The sequence below is a fragment of the Sprattus sprattus genome (assembly GCF_963457725.1).
Source record: "Sprattus sprattus genome assembly, chromosome: 9".
Classification (NCBI taxonomy): domain Eukaryota; kingdom Metazoa; phylum Chordata; class Actinopteri; order Clupeiformes; family Clupeidae; genus Sprattus; species Sprattus sprattus.
The window spans coordinates 27,384,712-27,398,657 of NC_137928.1; the positions used below are offsets into that span (position 1 = coordinate 27,384,712).

A 13,946-nucleotide genomic window follows, 5' to 3' on the forward strand; every position below is an offset into this window, starting at 1 on the left:
ATCAGTTCAGAAAGGCTGTTCTACGGTACGTTCGGTTCCATGTCAGTGGACTCCATTGTACTCGTACAGTATTAACAGAGAAATCAGAGGTGTTGTGACAAATTTAGGGCAAGCACTGGCATTCTCTCTCACACACTACCTCACTTGAGCTTTTTCTGAAACACCTCACACACTGTGCATGCTGGAACACCCCACACACTTATGCACGTTTCTGTTATATGCAAATCTAATGTCATTTGTACACGTTTCCAGGGTGCACGAGGAGGTGCACGAGGACAAGCGTGCTCATCTCTGACTTGCGTCATGCCAATATCAGAGGGTTACCAGAGAGAGAGATTAAAGCCTAGTGTCGTCTACCGAAGTATAAATTGGCCTTTAAGGCACTGCTCTATAAATCAATCACCATGTACCGTGTTGGCTTTCATAAGATCATGCGTACCTTGCATCTGCCTGTGGTTGTCAGGGTTGCACCCAGCAGCTATGAGTACACTGACAGAATGATTTGTGATTGCCTACTGAGGTTTTGTTTCAGTTTTGGCATGCATTTCAACACATTTTGGCATATATATTTAAACCTGTTCAATGGACAAACATGAACGCATTTGCTGTAAGAGCATACTGCCAGAAAATGAACTTTGCTCAAGAGTATTGTGAAGTAGGTCAGAGACATTGGTTTCCAGCTGCAGTGGGAATCCACCACTGGAAGCCCAACAGACTGTTACAGAAATCCCAATATTTTAGACAGAACAAACTAATAATCACTAAGATCCATCTGATCACCATATCTGACACCCACTGGTTCATAACTAATTAAAACACTAGCTGTATTCTGCCCCACATTATATCAAGGATAAATACTGGCTTGAGCTCTTAAAGAAGGGTACATTCGAACACTTTATTTGTCAGTGTAGTCTTTGATGTGTGGTAATCTTCCCTCTTCGAGCTCACTTCTTCTCTGCACCAGGTTTCTCCTTACACCCAAGCCAATATTTGGCAATAGACCTTGGGTATGGAGGACTTGCTGGGTCCACTCTTTTAGACTGCAGATCCACTCTGTAGTACTTATCTGAATGAGAAATGAAAAGAAAGAGGTTTGAACCTACAGTCATTCAAAAAGTAGTACTTCTAATATTTTGTGATTGCATCTCACGGGACTTCATACCTCCTTTGAAGAAGTACACACTTTGTACCGGCTGACTCTTCCGCAGCATGTCGAAGAAGTAGTCGTCCCGAGGGTCGTGTCTGTAATCATAGTCATATCGTCTCCTGTGGTCGTCTCTCCACCTGTCCCTCAGACGTTCCTCTTCGTCTCGTCGACGATCCGCTTCGTCTCGCCGACGGTCCTCCATGTCTCGCAAGCGGTCATCGCGGCCCCTCCCCATGGACTCCCTCCCGATGTTCATCCCTCGCTCAGCGAATTCCCTCCCGATGTTCATCCCTCGCTCGGCGAACTCCCTCCCGATGTTCACCCCCCACTGGGCCATGGGCTGCCACTGCGGGGAGCGGTTCTGCCTGCGACGGGGCACCCACTGCTGGTCCCAGTCCTGCCCCCACTGCTGCTGGTTGTTGTTCCTGTTGGGGTACTGCCTTCCTGGGGGTCGTGGGGCGATATAGAGCCTCCCCGCCATCACGCCATCGATCGGGGCTTTGAGCCCTTTCCAGTCCTTGTTAATGAAGTGGGGCCCATGGTGGTGCCCTGGGACTGAAACAGCAAGACATTTCAACCAGAGCTGTTTTTGATTTAAACCAGAGCCCTTTAGAGATTTAAACCAGAGCCCTTTTTGTGGAGTTATGGAGTGTGGTGTGTCAAAGCATGTCAATTCCTTCATGTCAATTCATGTGACAGTTTAAGCTAAATGAAGGTGATAAATAGATCAAATGAAATGTTTGAAAAAGCATTTTAATTGACTTACATCCTTCAAAGAGGGTGCTGTAAAGCTCATCCCAGCTGTCATAGTACATGTTGGTGTACTGAAGGAAAGGCACGGAGGGAGATCTTAAGGACATCTGTATGCATTCCTCGTGAGTTGGCTGATGTTTGAACTCATACTGGTAATATTGATCGCCTGTAAAAGGAGACAATTGAGAAGTTTTAAAACAGGTTGAAACACTTGACCTTATGCATCAGTGCTTTTGGTTTCTAGAAGTCTCCGGCACCTTTGAAAAAGTAGACTTTCTCTTTGCCATGGTGGCCATGTGCAGGGGTAGAAAAGGCAGCGTCTATATCATCAGGTATCTTCTCAAACCCTACAGTGAGGTCTCGCGGGTAGTCATCATCCAACACCTCATCTTCAAACCGCCAGTATTTATTTCCCTTAAATGGAAAGAAAAACGGTTACATAACTGCATTAGATTTATCTGATCTGATTTATACATTTTGCATGGATTATGACATGGATTAAAATGCATGACAATCAATTTGATGCCTTGAAGATGTAGGTTTTGCCCTGGCAGTTGATGCGGGTGAAGGCAGCATCTATGGGTCCAGATATTCCCCACACGTCCTTGATGAGTCTGGGGTAGCCTGGCAGCAGTGATTTGTCATCCAGCCCAAAGAAGTACTCCCCTGGGGACACAGACCCGTATGGAACATTACACACTCTGAAGGTGTATTTAACCGGGGGTTTAACAGGACTGCGACTGTCTGTGTACCCTTCCCATGTTAGCTCCCAAAATGAGAACAAGGGTTATCAGGATCTGGTAACTGTGTTAGCCTAGATCAGGGGTTTTCAACCGGGGGGCTGCGGTCTTACAGCGGTTTCAAACAGTGGGCCGCAAATTACTTAGCAACCTTCTGATTACTAAACAACTTCTATACCTCCTGAACCACTGTCGCCCACTTTCTAATCAGAATGGTGGTCCCTGGGACAAAACAAGTTGAAAACCCCTGGCCTAGATGACGCACTATGGGCCCTATTTTAACGATCAGAAACGCAAGTAGGACAGCGCCAAACGCAAGTAGCTGTGTGGGCGGCTCTATGGCGCAATTGCTATTATTACGGCGGAAAAATCACACTTGCGCCCAGCGCAAATGTCAAATGGGTTGGTCCAAAGGAGGTTAATCAGCCATAGGTGTGGTTTGGGCGTAATATGTAATAAACCAATCAGAGCGTCATCTCACATTCCCTTTAAGAGCGAGGAGCAAATATTCCATAGCGGCTTGTTATTATAATGGCGGAATTACCTGGAGGAAGACCGTGAGGCCACCAGAACGTGTGTTACCAGAAACAATCACGGCAATATTTTCCCATGCTTGTTTGGAGAAATGTTTCTACCTTTCATTTCTCGTTTGTATTTTTTCAGTTACTAGCATTCGTTTTTTGGTGGCAACATATTTGAAATAAAAGTCACAAAAACATACTTTCCGATGTTTTGGGTTCACCCTCACTGAATCACTAGGTTATGTATGCATGGTAATAATATTGCACCCATCGGCACATGCAGTTCAACCTCACGTCTTCTAAAGTCCTCTAATCTATCCTCATTTATGTCATTGACACATCCATGATTCATGGCAATGTTGTGTAAAACACTGGGTATATGGGTATATGGGTGCAGTCTATAGCGCCAAGGACGCCAGGGAACCCATACTTCTCCCAGAACGCCTGCTTAGCAATCTCTTGGCTGTCGGGTGTTACGGGAAATGTTATGAATTCCCCAGCATGTCGGACTAGACCTGACGTAATTGCATGTATAGCCGAACTTATTGCAGACTGTAATCTGCGTCTGTCCCCAGCTCATCTGCCAGAGAGAGAGAGAGAGAGAGAGAGAGAGAGAGAGAGAGAGAGAGAGAGAGAGAGAGAGAGAGAGAGAGAGAGAGAGAGAGAGTGAGAGAGAGAGAGAGAGAGAGAGAGAGAGAGAGAGAGAGAGAGAGAGTGAGTGAGTGAGTGAGTGAGTGAGTGAGTGAGTGAGTGAGTGAGTGAGTGAGTGAGTGAGTGAGTGAGTGAGTGAGTGAGTGAGTGAGTGTGAATGTGTGCGCGGGCGGCCAGCAACTGATCAGGCTCTGCTCTCTTCAGATCTCTCCCTCTCCCTCCCTTTTCTCCTTATCTCGCCGCACACTGTGATAGGGACAGTGTGCGTCTGTCCCCAGCTCATCTGCCAGGAGATGGCAGACATCAGACCCACCATTACAATTAACCTGAATCATTTGGGTCAATGTGTACGCTAGATGTATATATGCCTATTTTTAAAATATCTTGGATATGGATATCACAATGATTTCCTCATGTGGTAAATACTTTATTGTCCTTGTAATTATGTATGGCTTGCCAAAAAATTGGTGTAAATCTCTCGTGTAGACGGGAGAAGTAAAGTGTAGCCTACTGTGCAGCCAAGCACACGTCCTTAAAATAGCGTCTGAATACCCGCCACAGACTCTACACAATGCGCCTGTGACCTTAGACCAGCTTTTTTCTGGTCAACGGCGCACTTTCGTTTTGAAACTGCAAGATACCACAAAGGAAGACTTGCGCCCGAGAAACGCCTTCTCTGTTCCGCCCCGCCCATGTCGGCGCAAGTTCATTTCGACGCGCGCCTCTGGAGGGAAAATCACGCTGTGCGTCGGGTGCAAGATAGGAATGATACATGCGTCGGTGACAATGTCAATTGCGCTGGGTGCAAGATAGGGCCCTATGTGTCCATAGCTATTAGGGTATTTAAAACATTGCAAGTTCAAAGGTTGAAACTGAGTCGAGCATCACAGTTTTCCCTTGGGTATCTCTGATTTGACAACATTAATTCAAACTCACCTCTGAATGCAAAGATTGTGCCATTCTTAAGCTGCAAGAAGGCATCAAAGGATCTGCCGCTACAAGCATTCGCATCCGGATCCAGCGCATGTGTTGGCTTTGGCTCAGGAGTTGGAGTTTCTGGCTTAGTAGTTGGGATCTCTGTGTTTGCAGCAGGAGAGGGACTGGTTCCGTCATGATCATTGCTGTTAAACATGTAAGTGGTACCTGGCACCGTGTCAGTGACACTTGGAGCCTCAGTGATATTTGCTGCAGCTTTAGGATTGTTATTTGGCACATCGGTGGTTCTTGGCCCAGCTACAGTATTGATATTTGGAACATCGGTGGGAGTTGGAGGAACAACGGTGCCAAGAATATTTTCTTGGCTCTCAGGGGAGTCATGTGTGGGGTGTGGCGTGGTGTCCATGACTGCTGTAATGACTGCTCCGGTTCCAGCTTCTGTGGCAGCCATGGGAGTGCTGAAGGGGGCTGGGTGCCTCTCTCGTGATCGGGCTCTTCCTGTGTTCTCGGAGGTGTTAGTCTGTTCATCGTCATCCTCAGCAAGCACAAATGTGTCTCCACGGACTAGAAAAAAAGGAAGTGAGATATTATATTTTTGATATTATATTCTTTGTATTCTTGCACAATAATATTTGCATTATCCATGTTTAGTTGCATTTATTTTGGGTAAATCATTGACAAAACTCAGATCTTACTGTGCATACGACAGGCGGTCTCGTAATCTGAACAGCAGCTCTTGTAGTATCTGCACATGGAGTCACACTGGCAAGTCTTCTGAGCATCAAAGCCATACTCACAGCGGTTCACACATGACTCTGATGCACAAGGACATTGCACAAAGACAAACAGCAGTTCAAATCAACCTCAACCTCATAATAATCTTCCCGGGACCATCATGCTCTTTTGATGATTTTCACAATGAACATATATTTGCACTGACTCCGAAGAAGAGTGGTGTTAAAACAAGGACATACCCAACCGGCGGTGGGAGATACAAGTGTAGAAGAAGAGTGGCGTGAGAACCTGATGCTCCCGCCAGTGAGGGAGAGGTACTGCTTGCCTAACAATTGTTTCTTTCGCTGTGGTTTTAGACATAGACCGAAATATGTCAATGGTTTTAGACATATATATGTCTTTGTTTTTTTTTATGTCAGATCAGCAAAACTATAGGTTCTGCATAGGTGAGCGTCAAGTGTTCCAAGCATGCATGTAGGTGTGCTTGTGTGTGGATGCATGTACGTGAGGGAGTGCGTGTGTGTGTTTATGTGTCTGTGTCTGTGTGTATATGCATGTGCCTGTGTGTGCACCTGTGTATGTACATGTGCATGCATGCGTACATATGTCTATTGTGTGTGTATGTGTGCATACGAATGTCTACTGTGTATGTGTGTGTATCTGTTGCAGTTTTGACCATGCAATATGGTGCAGTTTTGACCATGTCAGCCAGAGATACCTGCAATTACATCACCTCATGTTTGCTTTTTCATTTTTAACTAGGTGGCGCTATACATAAAATGAGTGGTTATGGTATGGGCTGACATGGCCCCTTAAGACAAACATACAAAAAACATGTGGCCCTCCTAAGCCCTACAGTTCTCAGGATATTCGAAGAAAGGCCAGTTGGTGTACAGTCACATAAAGAAAACATTATTTTATAGCCCCCCATAGACGGAATTGCACGAAACTTGGCATGCATTCAGAGGGTCTCATAATGATCCACCACTTTCGACAATATATGCATTAGTTATAAGTAGTGCTGTCAAACGATTAAAATATTTAATCACGATTAATCGCATTTTTTTTATAGTTAACTCAAAATGAATCGTGATTAATTGCAAATTTATTAATCGCAAATTTTTATCTATTTTAAATGTCCCTTCAATCATTTTTTGATTTTTATGCTTTTTCAACATGGAAAAGTGGATTGGCTTGCTTTATGCAATGGTTTATTTTATTGAAAAACAACATTGCCAAACCGGGAGGTACAAAATAAAATTAGAAAGTGCACATTTCAGATAAACAAGGACTCATCCAATAGTGCAGTTAAACCATGGCTTAACATTTTCTTTTTTTCAAGTTTCCTGTGAACATAGAAGTCAGGCCTCTTATTTAAAAAACAATGAACCGTAACAGATAGGTTACCAATAAAAGGTAAGCCTACTACTTCTGTGCTTTCAGCCAGCTGCCTGTTGACATTTTCAGACAACAGTGAAGCTCGCTTTTTTTGGACAACACAACTTTTAAAGGTAAACTTTCTATTCAGAAGCTTTTTATCATCCATTTCGCCGTATCGCGCTCACCATTCACTCAAACGTAACGTTAGCCTACTACACAGTTTGGGAGAGCAAAAAGAACGTTAATCAAAAAAAATAGATATATATTTTTTTACAACGCGTTAATCGCGCGATAAAAAAATGTACAGTGTTAAAATGGGCTTGCGTTAACGCAGTTAATAACGCGTTAAACTGACAGCACTAGTTATAAGTGACTGGAGTTGTAAAGAGTGCATAGTTTGAGGGTCTGCCACGCCCACACCCTTCAAACTTTGTAAAAGATTCTCATAACTTTGAATTCCCCATTGCTGAAGAGTAACCTGACCACGTTTGAAGGCATTACCATTAAATCTGTAGGAGTTCAATCACATGTGAGGTGTGGAAACAAAGTGAAGTTTCCAACCACCAACAGGTGGCGCTATAGGTGATATCAGTCAGGCATATGTACGCGTTCGGGCCGGATCCAGCAACCACACTAAGACATTTTCTCTGGATCAAACAATGTACGCAAGACTTATAAGAGACTTTGTGTTTTGTACTAACGCCCACACCTTCCGACTAATGAGAAAATATTATATAACTTTTAGTCGCCCATGGCTGAAGAGTAACCTGACCACATTTCAAGGCGTTACGATTAAATCTGAGACTTTTTGGTGCGTCCAAGCATGATGAAGACGTGTAACGAATTCCGTCAAGCTACGCCAAAATAACCCCAATGCGCAGGGGTTTTTGCAATGTTCTAGGGGGCGCTACAGAGACATTTAGCTCCATCCATGGACAAAAACTCTACCGAAGATGGACGGTTACAGGCTTGATGTCCCTGGCAAATTTGGTAATTTTTCAAACACTTTGACATATATAATATTAAAACACCTCATTTTTGCTTTTTAATTTTTAACTAGGTGGCGCTATACATGTAATGACTGGTTATGGTATGGGTTGACATGGCCCCTTAACATACAAGAACAATTTGGCCTTCCTAGGCCCTACGATTCTCGGGATATTCGAAGAAAACTGTGTCGCGCCACCTACAGGCCAGTTGGTGTATAACCATATAAATCAATTTATTGCATGCCCCCCCGTAAACGGAATTCCATGAAACTTAACATGCAATCAGAAGGTGTCATAATGATCCCACACCTCCGATTTCGTGCAGTTCTGACCTTGTCAACTTACAATTAACATTTTTACAACACTCCATTTTTGCTTTTGTAACTAGGTGGCGCTATACATGAAATAAGTGGTAGTGGAATGGTTGACGTGGCCTCTTAAGACCAACATACAAATAAATGTGGTTTTCCTAAGCCCTACGGTTTTCGACTTATTCACAGAAAACTGAATCGCCCCACCCACTTTAAAAGGGGTCCAGTCCGACGGGGGTGCAATGGTTCCACGCTAATCTAGTGGGGCTACATGCCCACCTAATTTCGTGCACCCCGGTGTTTCAGTGTCCTGGGAATCGTTGACAGAAAATCGGCAAACGGAAAAAAAAAAAAAAAACTCCGCGACAATGACTTTTAATATGGAGAATGGCCTCCGTGCCATACGAGGGTCCGTAGGCAAATGACTGTGTTATGAAGGTTTGCCTAAAGCCCGGTTTTTACTGTCTGCCGAACTAGTAAGTAGCTTTGCCGTTTTACTTTGTCTTGTGTTGCACTTGCTTGATGTTTGACTGTGTTAGGACAGTTGTTGACTAACTAGTTTGTCATAGTGTTAAAATCAGCACATTTGAAGAGATTTAGCTAGTTTTAGCCGCTAGCATCTCGTTTGCGATTAGTAATTGATTCGTTATGCTGCTTTAAGGTGATTAGGTTTAAAAGCATGGTAACGTACCTTGTGAGTGGCATGTAGCAGAAAGCACCGCCAGTGCCAGTAGAATAAGACCTGACCTCATGGCGAGAGCCTGCCTGTCCAAATGCTAATGCTGCAGGATCTGCTGTGATCTATGCTGGACATGGCTGGTCAATGGGGTCCAGTGCAGTCACCCTCTAGCTGTTTACTTTAGCTTGTTTTCCACATATGATGCAATAGCAAACTTTAAACTCACACACACACACTCACTTGCAAACATACACATACTGGTGTGTATTAGAGGGAAAAACTACAAATGAGGACAGAGTGAAGATAGAATAAAATAAATGGTAAGAATATAATCAGCAAATTCTCCAGTAACAAAATGGGGCATTTAATCTCATCACAATTTAACACATATAAAATTTCCAATATCAATAAAACTGGGCAACAGCCTTTATGGATCCTGGGCACAGCACCCAGCGTGTGTTGCCTCATAACCATATCCATATCCATATTCCTCATCACCATATCCATTAAAGGCACCCAGTGCAACTTTATAGGCTTGAGACTCGAAAAATAAACATTCAATTTCTAGTCTTTTTTACACGTAGTAAGTTTCAATAACTCCATACCATTACATATCGACATTCAAGGAGCAAAGATGAGACGTCGTTGTGTGGTGAGAACTGATAGAAAATCGTAAACAACAACAATTGCCGGTGGGGAGAGGCCATTTTTCCATTGACTGGAATCCTGCTTTATTTATTGGTCGCACCAATAAATAAAGATTTTGGGGGGAAATGGCGGCGATTGTTGTTGTTTACGATTTTCTATCAGTTCTCACCACACAACGACGTCTCATCTTTGCTCCTTGAATGTCGATATGTAGCCTAATGGTATGGAGTTATTGAAAGTTACTACGTGTAAAAAAGACTAGAAATTGAATGTTTACTTTTTAGCCTCAAAAGTTGCACTGGGTGCCTAGCCTATATGGCAGCCGTACTCTACCCACTGATTTTGTCTCTTTCTTCCCATCCTAGTGTAGACTATTGTGGGAAATTGATACAATCCTTCCTGACTTCCTTGATATCAATGATATAATCCCATCTCAGTTATGCTAACTAGAGAGGTCTCCTTCCTGGCGCTGCTTTAAACCTCAGCGACGGCCATCAATTATAGAATGAATAGCCTACCGGAGGAGAACCCGTCTGAAAACCATCTGGATCGCGCAGACATCAAAACGTAATTAGCAGGTCTTTTGTTAGAAGTAGACTCTGATTCTTCAAACAGACAAACGGTCGCCAGAACCTTATTCACACGAAGAGAAGTTTCTAGAACTTCTTTATTATGCAAGAGAGCAACAGATCTAATTATTATACAGAGGGCCAAACAAACCACCCCCTTTCTCTACGAGTTACTACATATTCATGAATTGGTTATTTATATTGTGGTGTTTTACAATGTTACGGGATTCATTTTGACCGAAGTATTTGTACTTTGCTACTGCGCATTTTTTGGATTAAACTTGATTCTCATTTTGGACTTCGAGGACTCCTTTATCTCTTAAGGCCCTTGCATGCTTCTAAAGGGAGCATGAATTGCTAGGTTAAAAAGTTGCGCAAGGGTCGCGCAAGGGGCTTGCGCGGCCTCTTGTGCTTACGCTTACGTCACTGAGCATAAAGGCTGATTTATGCTCGGTGACGTAAGCGCAAGCGCAAGAGGCCGCGCAAGCCCCTTGCGCGACTTTTCACGTCTTGCGTGCGTCGGCCCCTTTTTCTAGACTAGCGTCAATTTTTACGCAAGGTCTTACGCGAGCCTCGCAGCCTGCATTCTATCAACGAATGTTACGAGATGAGGTTACTAAAATATTCTGCATGTCTACTCAGTTTTACAGTGCTTCCCAAGTAAAGGTTTGAAAAGAACTTCAAGCTTCAGACTTTCTGTTAGGGAACCTGTTATCTATCTGCAGAGCAAATGTCAGGCTCATACAAAAAACACTAACGTGAATTACTTGATGCTAATACCTAGCGCGGTGTCTATAGGATTTTCCATCTACGTTAGCATTAAGCTAACATATTTTCTACCACAGTAAAACATGCAATACTATGTGATTGTTTTTAGAAAACGAATGTTACGTGATGAGATTACTCAAATGTAGTCTGCATGTCTGCTCAGTTTAACAGTGCTACCCAAGCAAAGGTTTGAAAAGAACTTCAAGCTTCAGACTTTCTGTTAGGGAAACAGCTTTCTATCTGCCAAGCAAATGGCAGGCTCATGACAACACGCGCAACCTTTGGGAGCATGAACTGCACTGAGTAAATTTTGCGCAACCGTTAACCCCCAACGCTGAACCAAGCAGCCGCCTTTACGCGAGCCTCGCAGCCCTGCATTCTATCAACGAATGTTACGAGATGAGGTTACTAAAATATTATGCATGTCTACTCAGTTGTACAGTGCTTCCCAAGTAAAGAACTTCAAGTTTCAGACTTTCTGTTAGGGAACCTGTTATCTATCTGCAGAGCAAATGTCAGGCTCATACAAAAACATTAACGTGAATTGCTTGATGCTAATACATAGCGCGGTCTCTATAGGATTCCCCATATACGTCAGCATTAAGCTAACGTATTTTCTACCACAGTGAAACATGCAATACTATGTGATTGTTTTTAGAAAACGAATGTTACGTGATGAGATTACTAAAATGTAGTCTGCTCAGTTTAACAGTGCTACCCAAGCAAAGGTTTGAAAAGAACTTCAAGCTTCAGACTTTCTGTTAGGGAAACAGCTTTCTATCTGCCAAACAAATGGCAGGCTCTTGACAACACGCGCAACCTTTGGGAGCATGAACTGCACTGAGTAAATTTTGCGCAACAATTAACCCCAACGCTGAACCAAGCAGCCGCCTTAAATCGGCCTTAAATCAGCCTTCACGTATGTTAGCTGTGGGATGCTGCTGTAGTCCTCCACTACGCTGTCATGCACTTATTCCAACCCATACTCTGTACTAGCATTTAGCTGGAATGTAAATAATTGCCACCATCAACATAGATTTCTGTTCCAATACTCTACTCACGCTTGTAATAGTAACCTTACGAGCACACCCACTAAGCTGTTCTACAACACAATAAATGCTCTCTCCCCACCCTAGCCTCTATCAGTTTTGTATGCTCATGTATATACCATATTATGTTTGTATTTATAGTGTATATTTACCATTTGTACACTAGCATGCTTATCCTAAGACATGTGCTTTCAACTATGATTGTTTTACCTCCCCTTCTGGCATAACACCCCCCCCCCCCCCCCCATTTGTATTTTTCTATTAGCTATATGCTATGTTTTACTCACACATTTCAGTGTGCAGTTTGACTTGTGCAAACCTTGACTAATTAACTTATTTGACTTATTATCTCTAAAATGTCATCATGGTCAATGTTTTCTAAGTCAAATCAAACAGGTCATTATGGGTGAGCTGTAAGCCCTTGCAATCCTTAGGTAGGTTACGATACTGATGACCTACATATCAATCAGTGACTGATAGTGCCATAGATCTTTTCTTCATCCTTCTGGACACTCCATGGCCACCAATAGCCTGCAGCAAGTACCACAAGGCATAACATATAGGGTTGGGAGGATTACTTTAAAAATGTATCCTGATACAATTACTAATTACCTTATTTTTGGATTTCCTCAATGCCAAATGTGCAAATGAAGACAACAGAAAAGAGACATCAATAGCCTTATCCACTGTATATTGGGTGTTTTCTCCATATTGATGTCTGTGATGGATATAAATGCAGAAAAACATTGGTCAACCTTGAGTCATAAACTGTACAACTCAATGGTCACATGCATTTCATGAAGTGGTTGTGCTATCCACAAACCCCTCCTAAAAGGGCACACACCTTTTTCAGATGACATACTTTCTGCATTTATGCAGTAGTAGTGCTTTAGATAACATCTGGTGTGGGCATCCTACTTATTACTGAAGAAAATGAACTTAGTACGATACAAATATCATGATGTACTATATTGTCATAGCTACGTGTTAGACAACAAACTGAACTTTATACTAAATATGTAAAGCTCTTTTGATGTGCCACTGTATTGGAATGTCAGGATATCCTTTTTGGGGCCAAATGCAGCATTTCACTGAGATATTTTACTAGTGAATCACACATCAGAAGAAAGTATGAACCATTGGAAATAAAAAAAATAAACCGATCATCCCCCACTTTTCTTACCCGTAGTGTAGTTGAACAACTGTCAACAGTTTTTACAAACAAATACCTTGCATAATTGTAGGAATGTAGCCTATACGGTCATAAGCCTCTCGGGCAGACATAGTTGTGCTTGGAAGGGCTCTCAGGGATGTCCTGCTTTGTACAGTCACTATATGATCTCTGATTTCAGAGCAAATACAAAGTATTGTTGAAATTACAAATGGCTAACTATTGCCCCACTCCTTGACCGGATAAAGCCCTGGACACTTTTCCACGTTGAGCGCTGTTAACACGCTCGCTATTTACTGGGCTGCAACTTTTTAACCATCCGCTGGGGGCAACAACGTGGTATGGGGATGTAGAGACGCTCAGCTGTTCTGTTGCTGAGGGAGATTTCTTTATCAGGGCCAAAGTATCACTGGAAGGCGGCCCTAGCGGGGAGGATGCTCAGAGATGCTCGGTGTGGAGAACGATGAGAAATGTGTCTATATTTAGTTAAATACTGAAAAACGATATCAAGGGGTGCCAACTCGCGTCTTTGGCGTCTAGAAATAACAGACACTGGCCAAGACTGAGGGATAAGAAGCTTTCTTTGTTTGTGTGAGCTAGTGCTAGCAAGAGAGAGTCATAGTCAGCTGTTTGTTTTCTATTCTTCCGAAGACATAATTGAAAATCATATTCAGAATTGTGAGGAACGGCGGGGGCGTTTGGACAGCTTTCTGACAGGCTATTATTGTGGGTTGGATCTTAATCAGTGCTATTTGGTAACGTATTGACTCTATTGGTTAAAGGGACGTCGTGGACAAAATTAAGAGGTAAACACCAGCAAGGTTGGTATCAGGTGGATGATGGGCCTGCGATTCCTAACAAACGTTTCCTTGTGATGATTATTCAAATTCCCGTATAGC

The 13,946-nt window shown here is 43.0% G+C and overlaps 1 protein-coding gene across 1 annotated transcript; it reads right to left on the minus strand.

Annotated features, from left to right (window-relative positions):
- Positions 1-944: 944 nt before the first annotated feature.
- vtna (vitronectin a) lies at positions 945-8,915 on the minus strand (the record flags this gene model as incomplete). The annotated part of the gene is made up of 8 exons (XM_080844858.1): positions 945-1,066; positions 1,163-1,702; positions 1,914-2,066; positions 2,158-2,314; positions 2,427-2,566; positions 4,749-5,312; positions 5,444-5,563; positions 8,855-8,915. 8 exons carry the CDS (start codon positions 8,913-8,915, stop codon positions 945-947), a joined length of 1,857 nt encoding a protein of 618 aa, XP_080700984.1.
- Positions 8,916-13,946: the final 5,031 nt, after the last annotated feature.